This window comes from Elephas maximus, chromosome 9 (genome assembly GCF_024166365.1).
Source record: "Elephas maximus indicus isolate mEleMax1 chromosome 9, mEleMax1 primary haplotype, whole genome shotgun sequence".
In the NCBI taxonomy this organism is placed as follows: domain Eukaryota; kingdom Metazoa; phylum Chordata; class Mammalia; order Proboscidea; family Elephantidae; genus Elephas; species Elephas maximus.
In genome coordinates, this window is record NC_064827.1 from 73,617,871 (window position 1) to 73,636,776 (window position 18,906).

Here is an 18,906-nt window from a genome sequence, read left to right on the forward strand (position 1 = left end):
CCATACCTGTGATGTGACAAATGAGAGTACAAACAACTTGATGAAGGTCAAACAATACTTAACATCAGATCTGGAAATTGAAACCTGTTCTGTGTGACAATTATGGTTTGTGTTCTTAACGCCGCCCTACCTCTCTAACGGTGGCTGCAAATACAATTTTCTACAATTTGTTAGTTCTTCCTTCAGGAATTTCTGAAAGAATCAATTCTAGATCAATGAGTTACAGTCCCTATTTGACATTGTTGGAAACAGAAACACAGAGGCAGAGATGCCCAGGAGGACGAATGCCCCCCAAAATTTTGCAGAAATCTCTGTGATAGCTTAAACTACTGCAGATTATATGTGAAATAGGGACACTGAGCCATAGTTAGACTTCAAGAAACAAGGAATCCCTCAGTGGCAGCTACATAATTAGAGCTACAATCTGATGAGTGATTGTTATGTGTCAGGCAGTACAAAACATGTTTTAATTCCCCTTCCCACCAAAATACTAAGATATAATAATTTGATATAATACTACAGTCATTCTATCTTTAAACAGGAGGTAACCAAAGTTCAAAGGGGTTAAAGAATTTACCCAGAGTTGGTGTTAGAACCAGGACACCAACTCTCATCTCCCCAGAACCAAAACATGATCCTAAGGTTGTAAATGAATGTGAGGACAATTTTCTCCAACGTATTAATTTTGCCAAAAGTAATTACTAAAAGAACTCATATTGCCTAAGGAAAGAGGGTTTGTACAAATTACAAACAGTAGCTTTATTAGTTTCTTAGGGCTGCTGGAACAAATTGCCATAAACTACATGTTTAAAACATCATAAATTTATTGTCTCACAGTTATGGAGGCTAGAAGTTTGAAATCTGGATGTCAGCAGGCACTCTCTGAAGGCTCTAGGGAAGAATCTGTTCCATGTCTTTTTACTAACTTCTGATGTTGCCTGCAATCCTTGGCATTCCTTGGCTTGTAGATACATGACTTCAACCTCTGCCTCTATCATCACATGGCATACCCTGTCTGCCTGTGTCTGAGTATCTTCTCCCCTTCTTATAAGGATACCAGCAATACTAAATTAGGGCTCACCCTAAGGGCCTCAGCTTAACTCTATTAAATCTGCAAAGACCCTATTTCCAAGGAAGGTCATATTCACAGGTACCAGGGTCAGAAATTCAACATATCTTTTTGGGGGACACAATTCAACTCATAGCAGTAGCTAAGACACCCAGTGTATCGGAGCACTGTTAAAGATAAAAGAAGAGGAAGCTTTCCATTTTCAGACACCTAATTAAACATCAGGCACTGTTCTAGGCACTTCATAGTAGCCAATTTTTTTTAACTTCAGAGGAAGAAAAGGCTATGAAGAAGGTTTGCGGGAAAAGGATGACAGTACAGAGTCACAAACTGAACGAAGACAAAGGCAATGGCATTGTTTTGTTAGAGGATAAATTTATAAGGCCACAGGTACTAAACTAGTAGCTACAACTAAACTTAGGAGGGATAGGCACAGAAAGGACAAATGATGTTCAGATGCCCTGTTGTAGTTGTCTCTCAGAGAAATGCAGACACTAAAAGGGAGACCAAATCAAAACTCTTTAGGCTCAAGGGAGAAACTGGACCCAGATGTCCATGTTGCAGCCTGGTACTCTGTTTTCAATGTTACCTGATACAGTTCCCAGGTAAACTCTCAGGGAGCTTGGGCAAACCAGGGAAACAGAATTATCGTCCATCTTAGACACAAACACTAGCTTAAGCACATGTTGCACTACACCTGCAGATTGAAGCACAGGGATGTCGTGTCGCCTGGGGAAAACACTTGCAATTTCTCTGGATCCTGGGAGACAATTCTGCACAAAGTTAATGGGTATTTGCTTTTTTTTTTTAACCTTCTCCCCTACCTGAACATCAAGGACTTAGTGAAACAGTTGCCAAGGATGCTCCCATGAGGAAAGCAGGGACTGAGGGTGTCCACATTTTATAAAGGATGGTAATAAGCCAGAGAAGGGAGCACTCAGATTCAAGAAGCATTAAGAAAGTTTCTACAGTCAGGTGTCTTTTCTGTATACTGTTTCTTAGCACAGTTTTGTCTTGTTTTTGACTAATCATTCAGTGGGACATAAACGAAAGGAATTGAATGAATGCATGATAAGACAAGACTTCAATGTCCTTTCCAGGTGAGAAATCAGCTCTGAGGGTGCCTGGTGAGAAGGTGAACAATTCTGATCTCAGAGAGACAATTAGTTATCAACTAAATAAGAGAGCTAACTTACATGTACCTCAAATGTAAATTTTCCTCTGAATATCTATACTAGTTGAACTTTCTGCTAGCCTACTCTGCTTCTGAGTTACATTCTTCTGATCTTAAGATATGAATTATCTTTCAAAGAGCAGGGACACTGGGGGAGAATTTTTTCATATAAGTTCACTCCCTTGCTTGTGAGTTCTTTTCACCCATTTTCCCCCATAACTGTTTAGACTCCAGTTCAGAAGAAATTTGATAAGAAAACATGTAATAATTTCAAGTAGTGATATGTGCTACAAAAAAAACTTAAAAAAGGGCAAGGTGGCAGAGATGAAGCAATTATAGACAGAATTTTTGGAAATACCTCTCTTAAAGATATTTAAACAAAGACTCGAATAAGGTAATGAGGCAAGTCTTAGGAAGATATGAGGGAAGAGTATTTCAGGCAGTAGCAGCTGCAAGCGAAAATGACCCAAAGCAAGAATATGCTTGAAATTTTGTAGAAACCAAATAAACAGATGCAGCTAGAACACAATGAGACAGGTAAAGAGTAAAAGGAGATGAAATCAGAGAAGAATGGAAGGTCAAATCCTGTAAGGCCTCATAGGACATACCAAAAAGTTCAGATTTTATGCTGAGATGGAAAGACTTTGGGGGTTTTTCAACAGGGGACTAATGTGATCTGAACTACGTTTTTAAAAGATCATTCTGCCTCCTCCGTAGGGAATTGATTATAGGAAAACTGAAGCAGATGCAGGAAAACCATTTAGGAATTTACTGCAATGTTGTAGCTGAGAGATGATGGTGTCTTGAACTAGAGGGGTAGTGGTATAAAGAGGAGAAGCATTTACAATTGGGATTTATTTTGAACAGAGGGCCAAAAGGACTTGCTGAGAGATTTTGTGAGGATAGGAGAGAAAGAAAATGATCAAGAATGAATCTTAAGTTTTTGCGTGAACTCTTGGCTGTAGCGGTGCCACTTATTAAGATAGGATGTACTAAGAAAAGAACAGATTTAGGAAATGGGGGAATCATGAGGGTCTTTCTTTCTTTGAATTAGATGTCATTAGACATACAAGTGTAGATGTTGAGCTGCAGTTGGATATATGAGTTTAGAGTTCAGGAGAGAATTCAGAATTGGAGATAGAAATTTTGTATTTTTTAGAGTATAAATTAAAGTAAAGGGACTGATTAAGGTCACAAATGGAGGTAGAGAAAAGAATAGGATAGATGACTGAGCCCTGGGGCACTCCACTCCTACATTTAAAAGAGGAAAAAAGGAGAAGAATCCAACTTAAAGATTGAAAAGGAGAATCCAGTAAAGAAAAAGGAAAACCATGAAAAGTGGTCTCTGGAAAGCTAACTTTTAAAAGTAAAGGAAAAAGGGAGGGGCGGAGCCAAGATGGCGGACTAGGCAGACGTTACCTCGGATCCCTCTTACAACAAAGACACGGAAAAACAAGAGAATCGATCACATACATAACAATCTACGAACCCTGAACAACAAACACAGATTTAGAGACGGAGAACGAACTAATACGGGGAAGCAGCGATTGTTTCCGGAGCCTGGAGCCAGCGTACCAGTCAGGTACGGCACAGGCACAGAGACCTGCTCCACCCCCCTGAACTAACCCCGGGAGGGGGACCAGCCGGTTCCACGGGCGGCGTGGGACGCAGCCGGTGGGAGAAGTCCCCGGGAGGCAGTGACTGATCTTGGAGCAGAAAGAGCAGCATCCGAGCCGGGGAACCGTCCCGCAGGGATTTGGACTGCACGCAGGTACGCCATAAACACGGAGAGTTGCTCCACCCCCTGAACTAACCCCGGGAGGGGGACCGGCCGGGTCGCGCGGGCGGCGTGGGACGCAGCCGGTGGGAGAAGTCCCCGGGAGGCAGCGACTGGTATTGGAGTGGGGAGAACAGCGTTCCAGCCAGGACACTCGGTCGCGGCACAAGCACAGGGAGCTACTCCACCCATCTGAACTAACCCCGGGAGGGGGCCCACCTAGTTCACGGGGGCGGCACGGCCACGCGGCTGGAGAGACAAGAAGTCCCCGGGAGGCAGCGACTGATTTTGGAGTTGGGAGTGCACCGTCCCAGTAGGGGAGCCTTGACGCTGGGCGTGGGGCTGGAAGCGGAGGATCTGACCGTGACTCCAGCGGGCCAGACCCCCTGGGGGCAATCTCCACACAGCCAGCACACATAGGCGACGCGCCCACGGGAATCTCAGATATAACAGTCATTCCAAGCAAGACAAGCAACTCTGGCTATATTCTGAGGTGCTACTCTCCTATCTCTCTGTTCCCTCCCCCACCCTTCCCAGGCGGCTTCATTAACATCTGAATAGCCTGAGCCAAAGGGAGAACTCTGATAGGGATCTGACTGCAGTTTTTTTTTAGCGGATTTTCTGGAAAAACTAGTTTCCCAGTGATGGCTCGGAGACAACAATCCATATCAAACCACTTAAAGAAGCAGACCGGGACAGCTTCTCCAACCCCCCAAACAAAAGAATCAAAATCTTTCCCAAATGAAGATACAATTTTGGAATTATCAGATACAGAATATAAAAAACTAATTTACAGAATGCTTAATGATATCACAAATGAAATTAGGATATCTGCAGAAAAAGCCAAGGAACACACTGATAAAACTGTTGAAGAACTCAAAAAGATTATTCAAGAACATACTGGAAAAATTAATAAGTTGCAAGAATCCATAGAGAGACAACATGTAGAAATCCAAAAGATTAACAATAAAATAACAGAATTAGACAACACACTAGGAAGTCAGAGGAGCAGACTCGAGCAATTAGAATGCAGACTGGGACATCTGGAGGACCAGGGAATCAACACCAACATAGCTGAAAAAAAATCAGATAAAAGAATTAAAAAAAATGAAGAAACCCTAAGAATTATGTGGGACTCTATCAAGAAGGATAACCTGCGGGTGATTGGAGTCCCAGAACAGGGAGGGGGGACAGAAAACACAGAGAAAATAGTTGAAGAACTTCTGACAGAAAACTTCCCTGACATCATGAAAGACGAAAGGATATCTATCCAAGATGCTCATCGAACCCCATTTAAGATTGATCCAAAAAGAAAAACACCAAGACATATTATCATCAAACTCACCAAAACCAAAGATAAACAGAAAATTTTAAAAGCAGCCAGGGAGAAAAGAAAGGTTTCCTTCAAGGGAGAATCAATAAGAATATGTTCTGACTACTCAGCAGAAACCATGCAGGCAAGAAGGGAATGGGACGACATATACAGAACACTGAAGGAGAAAAACTGCCAGCCAAGGATCATATATCCAGCAAAACTCTCTCTGAAATATGAAGGCGAAATTAAGATATTTACAGACAAACACAAGTTTAGAGAATTTGCAAAAACCAAACCAAAGCTACAAGAAATACTAAAGGATATTGTTTGGTCAGAGAACCAATAATATCAGATATCAGCACAACACAAGGTCACAAAACAGAACGTCCTGATATCAACTCAAACAGGGAAATCACAAAAACAAACAAATTAAGGTTAATTAAAAAAAAAAAAAAAATACACATAACAGGGAATCATGGAAGTCAATAGGTAAAAGATCACAATAATCAAAAAGAGGGACTAAATACAGGAGGCATTGAACTGCCATATGGAGAGTGATACAAGGCGATATAGAACAATACAAGTTAGGTTTTTACTTAGAAAAATAGGGGTATATAATGAGGTAACCACAAAAAGGTATAACAACTCTATAACTCAAGACAAAAACCAAGAAAAACGTAACGACTCAACTAACATAAAGTCAAACACTATGAAAATGAGGATCTCACAATTTACTAAGAAAAACGCCTCAGCACAAAAAAGTATGTGGAAAAATGAAATTGTCAACAACACACATAAAAAGGCATCAAAATGACAGCACTAAAAACTTATTTATCTATAATTACCCTGAATGTAAATGGACTAAATGCACCAATAAAGAGACAGAGAGTCACAGACTGGATAAAGAAACACGATCCATCTATATGCTGCCTACAAGAGACACACCTTAGACTTAGAGACTCAAACAAACTAAAACTCAAAGGATGGAAAAAAGTATATCAAGCAAACAATAAGCAAAAAAGAAGAGGAGTAGCAATATTAATTTCTGACAAAATAGACTTTAGACTTAAATCCACCACAAAGGATAAAGAAGGACACTATATAATGATAAAAGGGACAATTGATCAGGAAGACATAACCATATTAAATATTTATGCACCCAATGACAGGGCTGCAAGATACATAAATCAAATTTTAACAGAACTGAAAAGCGAGATAGATACCTCCACAATTATAGTAGGAGACTTCAACACACCACTTTCGGAGAAGGACAGGACATCCAGTAAGAAGCTCAACAGAGACACGGAAGATCTAATTACAACAATCAACCAACTTGACCTCATTGACTTATACAGAACTCTCCACCCAACTGCTGCAAAATATACTTTTTTTTCCAGCGCACATGGAACATTCTCTAGAATAGACCACATATTAGGTCATAAAACAAACCTTTGCAGAGTCCAAAACATCGAAATATTACAAAGCATCTTCTCAGATCACAAGGCAATAAAACTAGAGATCAATAACAGAAAAACGAGGGAAAAGAAATCAAATACTTGGAAAATGAACAATACCCTCCTGAAAAAAGACTGGGTTATAGAAGACATCAAGGAGGGAATAAGGAAATTCATAGAAAGCAACGAGAATGAAAATACTTCCTATCAAAACCTCTGGGACACAGCAAAAGCAGTGCTCAGAGGCCAATTTATATCAATAAATGCACACATACAAAAAGAAGAAAGAGCCAAAATCAGAGAACTGTCCCTACAACTTGAACAAATAGAAAGTGAGCAACAAAAGAATCCATCAGGCACCAGAAGAAAACAAATAATAAAAATTAGAGCTGAACTAAATGAATTAGAGAACAGAAAAACAATTGAAAGAATTAACAAAGCCAAAAGCTGGTTCTTTGAAAAAATTAACAAAATTGATAAACCATTGGCTAGACTGACTAAAGAAATACAGGAAAGGAAACAAATAACCCGAATAAGAAATGAGAAGGACCACATCACAACAGAACCAAATGAAATTAAAAGAATCATTTCAGATTATTATGAAAAATTGTACTCTAACAAATTTGAAAACCTAGAAGAAATGGATGAATTCCTGGAAAAACACTACCTACCTAAACTAACACATTCAGAAGTAGAACAACTAAATAGACCCATAACAAAAAAAGAGATTGAAACGGTAATCAAAAAACTCCCAACAAAAAAAAGTCCTGGCCCGGACGGCTTCACTGCAGAGTTCTACCAAATTTTCAGAGAAGAGTTAACACCACTACTACTAAAGGTATTCCAAAGCATAGAAAATGACGGAATACTACCCAACTCATTCTATGAAGCCACCATCTCCCTGATACCAAAACCAGGTAAAGACATTACAAAAAAAGAAAATTATAGACCTATATCCCTCATGAACATTGATGCAAAAATCCTCAACAAAATTCTAGCCAATAGAATCCAACAACACATCAAAAAAATAATTCACCCTGATCAAGTGGGATTTATACCAGGTATGCAAGGCTGGTTTAATATCAGAAAAACCATTAATGTAATCCATCACATAAATAAAACAAAAGACAAAAACCACATGATCTTATCAATTGATGCAGAAAAGGCATTTGACAAAGTCCAACACCCATTTATGATAAAAACTCTTACCAAAATAGGAATTGAAGGAAAATTCCTCAACATAATAAAGGGCATCTATGCAAAGCCAACAGCCAATGTCACTCTAAATGGAGAGAACCTGAAAGCATTTCCCTTGAGAACGGGAACCAGACAAGGATGCCCTTTATCACCGCTCTTATTCAACATCGTGTTGGAAGTCTTAGCCAGGGCAATCAGGCTAGACAAAGAAATAAAAGGTATCCGGATTGGCAAGGAAGAAGTAAAGTTATCACTATTTGCAGATGACATGATTATATACACAGAAAACCCTAAGGAATCCTCCAGAAAACTACTGAAACTAATAGAAGAGTTTGGCAGAGTCTCAGGTTATAAAATAAACATACAAAAATCACTTGGATTCCTCTACATCAACAAAAAGAACACCGAAGAGGAAATAACCAAATCAATACCATTCACAATAGCCCCCAAGAAGATAAGATACTTAGGAATAAATCTTACCAAGGATGTAAAAGACCTATACAAAGAAAACTACAAAGCTCTACTACAAGAAATTCAAAAGGACATACTTAAGTGGAAAAACATACCTTGCTCATGGATAGGAAGACTTAACATAGTAAAAATGTCTATTCTACCAAAAGCCATCTATACATTTAACGCACTTCCGATCCAAATTCCAATGTCATATTTTAAGGGGATAGAGAAACAAATCACCAATTTCATATGGAACGGAAAGAAGCCCCGGATAAGCAAAGCACTACTGAAAAAGAAGAAGAAAGTGGGAGGCCTCACCTTTCCTGACTTCAGAAACTATTATACAGCCACAGTAGTCAAAACAGCCTGGTATTGGTACAACAACAGACAAATAGACCAATGGAACAGAATTGAGAACCCAGACATAGATCCATCCACGTATGAGCAGCTGATATTTGACAAAGGACCAGTGTCAATTAACTGGGGAAAAGATAGCCTTTTTAACAAATGGTGCTGGCATAACTGGATATCCATTTGCAAAAAAATGAAACAGGACCCATACCTCACACCATGCACAAAAACTAACTCCAAGTGGATCAAAGACCTAAACATAAAGACTAAAACGATAAAGATCATGGAAGAAAAAATTGGGACAACCCTAGGAGCCCTAATACAAGGTATAAACAGAATACAAAACATTACCAAAAATGATGAAGAGAAACCCGATAACTGGGAGCTCCTAAAAATCAAACACCTATGCTCATCTAAAGACTTCACCAAAAGAGTAAAAAGACCACCTACAGATTGGGAAAGAATTTTCAGCTATGACATCTCCGACCAGCGCCTGATCTCTAAAATCTACATGATTCTGTCAAAACTCAACCACAAAAAGACAAACAACCCAATCAAGAAGTGGGCAAAGGATATGAACACACATTTCTCTAAAGAAGATATTCAGGCAGCCAACAGATACATGAGAAAATGCTCTCGATCATTAGCCATTAGAGAAATGCAAATTAAAACTACGATGAGATTCCATCTCACACCAGCAAGGCTGGCATTAATCCAAAAAACACAAAATAATAAATGTTGGAGAGGCTGCGGAGAGATTGGAACTCTCATACACTGCTGGTGGGAATGTAAAATGGTACAACCACTTTGGAAATCTATCTGGCGTTATCTTAAACAGTTAGAAATAGAACTACCATACAACCCAGAAATCCCACTCCTAGGAATATACCCTAGAGATACAAGAGCCTTCATACAAACAGATATATGCACACCCATGTTTATTGCAGCTCTGTTTACAATAGCAAAAAGTTGGAAGCAACCAAGGTGTCCATCAACGGATGAATGGGTAAATAAATTGTGGTATATTCACACAATGGAATACTACGCATCGATAAAGAACAGTGACGAATCTCTGAAACATTTCATAACATGGAGGAACCTGGAAGGCATTATGCTGAGCGAAATTAGTCAGAGGCAAAAGGACAAATATTGTATAAGACCACTATTATAAGATCTTGAGAAATAGTAAACCTGAGAAGAACACATACTTTTGTGGTTACGAGGGGGGGAGGGAGGGAGGGTGGGAGAGGGTTTTTTATTGATCAATCAGTAGATAAGAACTGCTTTAGGTGAAGGGAAAGACAACACTCAATACATGGAAGGTCAGCTCAATTGGACTGGACCAAAAGCAAAGAAGTTTCCGGGATAAAATGAATGCTTCAAAGGTCAGCGGAGCAAGCGCGGGGGTCTGGGGAGCATGGTTTGCGGGGACTTCTAAGTCAATTGGCAAAATAATTCTATTATGAAATCATTCTGCATCCCACTTTGAAATGTGGCGTCTGGGGTCTTAAATGCTAACAAGCAGCCATCTAAGATGCAGCAATTGGTCTCAACCCACCTGGAGCAAAGGAAAATGAAGAACACCAAGCCCACATGACAACTAAGAGCCCAAGAGACAGAAAGGGCCACATGAACCAGAGACCTACATCATCCTGAGACCAGAAGAACTAGTTGGTGCCCGGCCACAATCGATGACTGCCCTGACAGGGAGCTCAGCAGAGGACCCCTGAGGGAGCAGGAGATCAGTGGGATGCAGACCCCAAATTCTCATAACAAGACCAAACTTAATGGTCTGACTGAGACTGGAGGAATCCCGGCGGCCATGCTCCCCAGACCTTCAGTTGACACAGGACAGGAACCATCCCCGAAGACAACTCATCAGAAATGAAAGGGACTGGTCAGCGGGTGGGAGAGAGATGCTGATGAAGAGTGAGCTAATTATATCAGGTGGACACTTGAGATTGTGTTGGCAACTCTTGCCTGGAGGGGGGATGGGAGGATAGAGAGAGAGGGAAGCCGGCAAAATGGTCAAGAAAGGAGAGACTGAAAGGGCTGACTCAAGACGGGGAGAGTAAGTGGGAGTAGGGAGTGAGATGTATGTAAACTTATATGTGACAGACTGATTGGATTTGTAAACGTTCACTTGAAGCTTAATAAAAGTTATTATAAAAAAAAAAAAAAGGGAAACCATGAAAAGTGGTCTCTGGAAAGCTAACTTTTAAAAGTTGTTTCAAAAAGAAGCAATGTTCAATGCTTACTCAAGGGTAAGTCAATGGTGACAAAAAGTCCTTTAGTGAATTGGTGAGGACAAAAGCCTGAATGGATTTGGTTAAGTAGAGAATGTGAGATGAGGACAAGGAGGCAGAGAGTATAGAAAACTCAAGTTTTACTATAAAGTAGGGTAATGGAGAGGGTATGACCAGTGGTAACAGGATGCCCACAAGCAGCATGTCCCTTGGGAAAATGGAGGCAAAAACAGAGGAAGCTATACTGAGGCTAGGAGATAATTTGACCCAGGTTTTCTCTGACCTTCAATGATACCTAGAACATCTCCCAGGAAATCTCGTGGAGAGTTTTGGAAAACTGGGGACAGGGTTAATAACAGTCCAACTTAGTAAACATAGGCAGAAACATGCAAATGTTAACCTGAACCAAGATGAGCAGAGACTGGGATGGACATACATGATATGCACCTGCCTTGAGGAAAATGCTTCACACTTTAAATGGCTAGTTGTTTGTTTCCATGTATGTTATGAAGAGCTTGTGATAGAAAGGCATGGGCGTGTGAGTGTCTTAGATCCTGTAGTATGTGAATGCTCCAAATGAAATAGACAAACAACATGTCTTGAGATTCACGAAGAGCTCAAAGAAGTCCAGGACCAGGTGCCTCTTCTGCATGGTGCCTGGGGGATTAGTATTAAGAAAATACCCCGTACTATTCTCTAACAATACATATGCCTGTGTGTGGTGGGAGGAGGGGGGGTGGAGGTTTCTATGGAGCAGGAAGTTTTCACCTATAGAAGTACCGGTATTAGACAGACAAGGATGCCCTTTATCACCACTCTTATTCAACATTGTGCTGGAAGTCCTAGCCAGAGCAATTAGGCTAAATAAAGAAATAAAGGGTATCCAGACTGGCAAGGAAAAGGTAAAAGTATCTCTATTTGCAGATGACATGATCTTATACACGGAAAACCCTAAGGAATCCTCCAGAAAACTACTGAAACTAATAGAAGAGTTCAGCAGAGTATCGGGATACAAGATAAACATACAAAAATCAGTTGGATTTCTCTACACCAACAAAAAGAACATCGAAGAGGAAATCACAAAATCAATGCCATTTACAGTAGCCCCCAAGAAGATAAAATACTTAGGAATAAATTTTAGTAGAGATGTAAAAGACCTATACAAAGAAAACCACAGTACACTTCTGCAAGAAACCAAAAGAGACGTACATAAGTGGAAGAACTTACCTTGCTCGCGGATAGGAAGACTTAACATTATAAAAATGTCGTTTCTACCAAAAGCAATTTATACATTTAATGCAATTCCAATCGAAATCCCAAGGACATTCTTTAATGAGATGGAGAAACAAGCCACCAACTTCATACGGAAAGGAAAGAGGCCTCGGATAAATAAGGCATTACTGAAAAAGAAGAACGAAGTGGGAGGCCTTACTTTACCTAATTTTAGAACCTATTTTTTTTTTTATTATTATACTGCCACAGTAGTCAAAACAGCCTGGTACTGGTACAACAACAGGCACATAGACCAATAGAACAGAGTTGAGAATCCAGACATAAATCCAACCACATATGAATAGATGATATTTGACAAAGGCCCAAAACAGTTAAATGGGGGGAAAGACAGTCTTTTTAACAAATGGTGCTGGCATAACTGGATATCCATCTGCAAAAAAATGAAACAAGACCCATATCTCACTCCAGGCACAAAAACTAACTCAAAATGCATCAAAGACATAAATATAAAATCTAAAACAATAAAGATCACGGAAGAAAAAATAGGGACAACGTTAGGAGCCCTAATACATAGCTTAAACAGTATACAAAACATTATAAAGAATGTAGAAGAAAAACTAGATAACTGGGAGCTCCTAAAAATCAAACACCTATGCTCATCCAAAGACTTCACCAAAAGAGTAAAAAGACTACCCACAGACTGGGAAAAAGTTTTTAGCTATGACATTTCAGATCAGCACCTGATCTCTAAAATCTACATGATACTGCAAAAACTCAGTTGCAAAAAGACAAATAACCCAATTAAAAAATGGGCAAAAGATATGAATAGACACTTCACTAAAGAAGGCATTCAGGTAGCTAACAGATACCTGAGGAAATGTTCACGATCATTAGCCATTAGACAAATGCAGATCAAAACTACAATGAGATTTCATCTCACTCCAACAAGGCTGGCATTAATCCAAAAAATACAAAATAATAAATGTTGGAGAAGCTGTGGAGAGATTGGAACACTTCTACACTGCTGGTGGGAATATAAAATGGTACAACCACTTTGGAAATTGATTTAGCGCTTCCTTACAAAGCTGGAAATAGAACTACCATACGATCCAGCAATCCCACTCCCTGGAATATATCCTAGAGAAATAAGAGCCTTTACACGAACAGATATATGCACACCCATGTTTATTGCGGCATTGTTTACAATAGCAAAAAGATGGAAGCAACCAAGGTGCCCATCGATGGATGAATGGATAAATAAATTATGGCATATTCACACAATGGAATACTACTCATCAATAAAGAACAGTGAGGAATCTGTGAAACGTTTTGTAACATGGAGGAACCTGGAAGGCACTATGCTGAGTGAAATTAGTCAGTTGCAAAAGGACAAATATTATATAAGACCACCATTATAGGAACTTGAGAAATAGTTTAAACTGAGAAGAAAACATTCTTTCACGGTTACAAGAGGGGGGAAGCAGGGAGGGTGGGAGAAGGGCATTCACTAATTAGTAGATAAGAACTACTTTAGGTGAAGGGAAAGACAGCACACAATACAGGGGAGGTCAGCACAATTGGACTAAACCAAAAGCAAAGAAGTTTCCTGAATAAACTGAATGCTTCAAAGGCCAGCATAGCAGGGGCAGGGGTCTGGGGACCATGGTTTCAGGAGACATCTAAGTCAATTGGCATAATAAAATCTATTAACAAAACTTTCTGCATCCCACTTTGAAGAGTGGCGTCTGGGGTCTTAAATGTTAGCAAGCAGCAATCTAAAATGCATCAATTTGTCTCAACCCACCTGGATGAAAGGAGAATGAAGAACACCAAGGACACATGGCGATGACAAGCCCAAGAGACAGAAAGGGCCACATGAACCAGTGACTACATCATCCTGAGACCAGAAGAACTATATGGTGCCTGGCTACAATCGATGACTGCCCTGACAGGGGACACAACAGAGAACTCCTGAGGGAGCAGGACAGCAGTGGGTTGCAGACCTCAAAATCTCATAAGACCAGACTTAATGGTATGACTGAGACTAGAAAGAGTCTGGGGATCATGGCCCCCAGACCTTCCGTTGGCCCAGTACAGGAACCATTCCCGAAGCCAACTCTTCAGACAGGGATTGGACTGGACAATGGGTTGGAGAGGGATGCTGGTGAAGCGTGAACTTCTTGGATCAGGTGGACACTTGAGACTATGTTGGTATCTCCTGCCTGGAGAGGAGAGGAGAGGGTGGAGGGGGTTAGAAGCTGGTGAAATGGACATGAAAAGAGAGAGTGGAGGGAGAGAGCCGGCTGTCTCATTAAAAAAAAAAATTTTTTTTTAGGGGGAGAGTAATTGGGAGTGTGTGGGAGTGTGTAGCAAGGTGTATATGGGTTTTTGTGTGAGAGACTGACTCGATTTGTAAACTTAAAGCACAATAAAAATTATTTTTTTTTAAAGTACAGGTATTAGAATAAATGTTTGAAGACATCCTAACTCAATTCAATATTCTTTGGGTGATATTCTTGCTCCCATTGTAAATGATGTGGACAGAAATATTCCAATTTAAGGGGATGGTTATTCATTATCCACCAACTAGCCAAGTTGGCTATCTCGTGATTACCCAGATGTGGGTTAGCCAATGATAATCTTTAATCAAACACTGACTTAAACTCTATTCAAGGTCTGCATCTATTGTTCCTGTAATTATCAGTCACAGAGGAAGGAAAGCGGAATCTCTGTCTTCCCCCCTCCCCCGCCCCACTCTTGTGTCTGTTTTCCATATATTTCTATCTCAAAGATTTAAAAAGAAGTGAAAACATATTTTTGGCTCTGAATTTTCCATATTCTGGAAGAAAAGCAAACTTCTGAGTAAATTCTCTATTAATAACTGCTCAGTGTGAGAATAAGATGGGAAGATGCATGTTCCAGATGACATAAGAGCCATTAATTGACAGTGTTATTTACCTGCAGGTGCACACACGTCCATGGGAATGTTTAACTTAACAAGACTCTCTGAATTCATCCTTTTGGGACTTTCTTCTCAGCCTGAAGACCAGAAACCACTCTTTGCCCTCTTTTTCATAATCTACCTCGTCACCTTAATGGGAAACTTGCTCATTATTTTGGCCATCCGCTCTGATCCTAAGCTCCAAAATCCCATGTATTTCTTTCTAAGTATCTTGTCTTTTGCTGACATTTGCTACACGACAGTCATAGTCCCCAAGATGTTGATGAACTTCTTATCAGAGACTAAGACTATTGCCTATGCTGAATGTCTGACACAGATGTATTTCTTCCTAGTCTTTGGAAACATGGACAGTTATCTCCTGGCAGTGATGGCCATTGACCGCTATGTAGCTATTTGTAATCCTTTCCACTATGTCACTGTTATGAGCCACAGACGCTGTGTGTTGCTACTGTCATTTTCCATTGCTTTCTCCTGTCTCCACTCCCTCCTACATGTCCTCCTGGTGAATCGCCTCACCTTTTGTGCTTCAAATGTTATCCATCACTTTTTTTGTGATGTTAGCCCAGTTCTGAAACTGTCCTGCTCTTCTACCTCCATCAGTGAACTTGCAGCCATGACGGAAGGGCTGGTCTCTGTGATGGCTCCTTTTGTCTGTATCATCATCTCTTATCTGCAAATCCTCATTGCAGTTCTCAAGATGCCCTCAGCTGCTGGAAAACACAAAGCCTTCTCCACCTGCAGCTCTCATCTCACTGTGGTCACTCTATTTTATGGAACAATTATCTATGTCTATTTCCAGCCCTTGTCCAGCTATAATGTTAACGACCGGATAGCAACAATCATCTACACAGTATTGACATCGATGTTAAACCCATTTATCTACAGTCTAAGGAACAAAGACATGAAACGGGGCTTAGAGAAATTGATAAGCAGGATTAAGTCTCAAACGGATAAGCTTTCTTCTACAGAATCTAACAAAATCCCTGGACCATGATTACAAGGGGTATGTGTGTGTGTGTGTGTGTGTGTGTGCGTGTGTGTGCATGTGTGTAAAACTGCAGCTGGTGCAAGTCTTTTTTTTTTTTTTGAAAAACGCTCTTTAATCAATTGTTGCTGCACCCTGTAGTTTTCCACCTCCCACCTGGTGGTCTCTTGTCATCCCCTGATTGAATAGTTCTACCTGTCTTAATATCCAACCTACCACCATAGACTCATGCCATAATTCTTACCTATTTGAGAATATCGCATTCCTTTTATTCCTTCCATATTTATTTGAAATGTCCTATATTTCCGAAATCTTCCCATTATAGATTCACCCATGCTCGGCCACCTTAATTACCAGATAATGTTCGTACACACCTATATAGAAATCTACATACACGTATCATATATAGCTATTCTGTTCTATTTGAAGCTGTTAGAAGTTTTTTTCAGGGATATCTGTGTGTGTGTGTGTGTCCCGTCAGACTAGGAGCTCTCCAACTGCAGTGTCTCCAATTCCAATCACATCATAATAGGACTATGATCCCTTCTTTTGCTTCTTCCAGTAGCTGGATGTCCTAGGCTCTGGAGTCATTAGATTCATAAACAATAATATCAAATCATCTAATTGACTGTTAGCAAAACAGCTCAATGCTTCTATCCATATTTGGGTCTCTACTACTCTTTCTCCCCCTCATATGTTCAAGGCACATTTGTTTCCTGACTCTTCCTGAGGCTCACTGCCAGTGTGCTCTTCTCTCTGTTGTCCTTTTTTTAAGAATAAAATAATGTTTATTGCATATAATCAGAAATCCTTCCTATTATTACTGGAGACAGTAAAAAATCAATGGATGGAAATTACTAATAAGTGCCTGAAGCTCTTAATTTAATTAAGGAATGAATTATATGACTTAGGAAAGCATTCAGATGAAATAACCTACAGTGTATTTTTAAGAAAAACAGCCGTTTAGTGTGATTCTCTTTCTCTGCGATTCTTTCTCTCTCGTTTATTTTTGACTTTGAGCCTTCAGCCTACCTGATTACAACCCAATTCTGAGTTTTTCTCAAACCAATGAAATAATTTCTCAGTCACTTCTGATTTATACTTTAGCCCAATTCATTTGTTTCTCAATACCCAGGGCTAGCTGTCCCTCCAACTCCTGTTTCTAAATTCCCACAGCTAATGAAACTCCCCCTTGATGTCCCTAAATAAAGAGCAATTCATTTTTCGTCTAGTCTATCCCTGGTACTGTGTTGGAATTTGTGGCTGACATCTAGACTTGTTCCATCCATTAGTCACCATGAATGTGGCCTAGGGCTTGCTTTAGGCACTGGTGGTCGATTTCTCTCTGCAGGGTTTCAAGTGAGGCCATTTTGCTCAGAAAGGGCTATGAGTATCTCAAGAACCCAAGTTCATTCCCAGTGCACTCTTGCTAAGTTTTCAAGGAAAGAAGAATCATGAAATGACATGAGGTTGGGGACTACTAGGCTGAGGATGCCCATGGGAATTCCCCTGCAGCAGATTCTCCAGTGGAAAGTATACTGTTATTCCAGAACTGCTGCTAAGGTCCAAAACTTAGGATAGGATGCTAATCCTTACATTCTAAAAGATGTCCCTGCAGTTAAAATTGAGCCACCAACCCTCAGAGCTTCAGGGGAGGTATCAGTAACAAGGGCTGCTACCACCAAGCACCACTCCAGTCAATGTATGAAGAAGAACAAGGGGGCAGAAGGATATTGGCCCTTTAGGGAGAGGAGGGAGTACTTATATTCCCCAAAACCAAGAAAGGAAGCGCCTTAAAATTTATTTGAGAGATTAGGAATTAACACAAGATAGGGAGAAAAAAAAATAAAACCCATTGCCTTTGATCAGTTGTGACTCATAGAGACACTATAGGGCAGAGTAGGACTGCCCCATGGGGTTTCCGAGGAGTGGCTGATGGATTTGAACTGCCGACATTTGGTTAGCAGCCATAGCTGTTAACCACTGTGCCACCAGGGCTCCAAGATACAGAAACTTGCATTTAATTCCTCAACTGGTTGGCTCCTAATCAGCAAACTTACTGATCTGAGAATGAACTACCTGAATGGAGAAAAAGACCAAAAAAAAAGCCAATAGCGAGGTGGAGGGTGCTAGATGGAACTGGGCCAGAGCCTCCAGGAAAGAAAGGTTTGACATATTATAGTCAGGGAAAATTTACTTCTAAAATCACTTTTTATTTATAGCCCCAATAATTTGAGGTTGTTTTTAATAAATTCTGACTCAATTATAAGAAAAATTTAACTTTTGATTTAGAAAAATAAATGTTATTAATTTTTATAAGAAACTTCATCTTTTCTGTTCATTTAGAAAAGCCTTCCCCTCTAAATATACATATATAAAATAGTCTCATGTATTATCTTCAGTTCTGTTCTTTAGGTTTTGAATATTTTGGAGCTGGTTAAAGGCAGTAACTTCATTTTATCCAGATATATCCAATTACTCTGATACCATTTAGTGTTGCTAATTTGAAATGCTATCTTCAAAATATTCTAAATCCCCGTATACATTTGTCTGTTTCTGGATCTATTTTCTGTTTTATTGATAAGTTCATCTATTCCTGCACTAATATGTTATCCTTTTAATTGCTATAGTTTAAGACTGTATATCAGTTACACAACATGATTGATGTAATCAATTTCGTTGACTTGTAT

At 39.8% G+C, this 18,906-nt stretch overlaps 1 protein-coding gene across 1 annotated transcript; it reads left to right on the top strand.

The window, feature by feature from the left end:
• Positions 1–15,247: 15,247 nt before the first annotated feature.
• LOC126082901 (olfactory receptor 1L3-like) lies at positions 15,248–16,225 on the top strand. Its single transcript, XM_049896030.1, has one exon. The coding sequence runs from the start codon at positions 15,248–15,250 to the stop codon at positions 16,223–16,225; it is 978 nt and encodes a 325-aa protein (XP_049751987.1).
• The last annotated feature ends 2,681 nt before the right edge of the window (positions 16,226–18,906 follow it).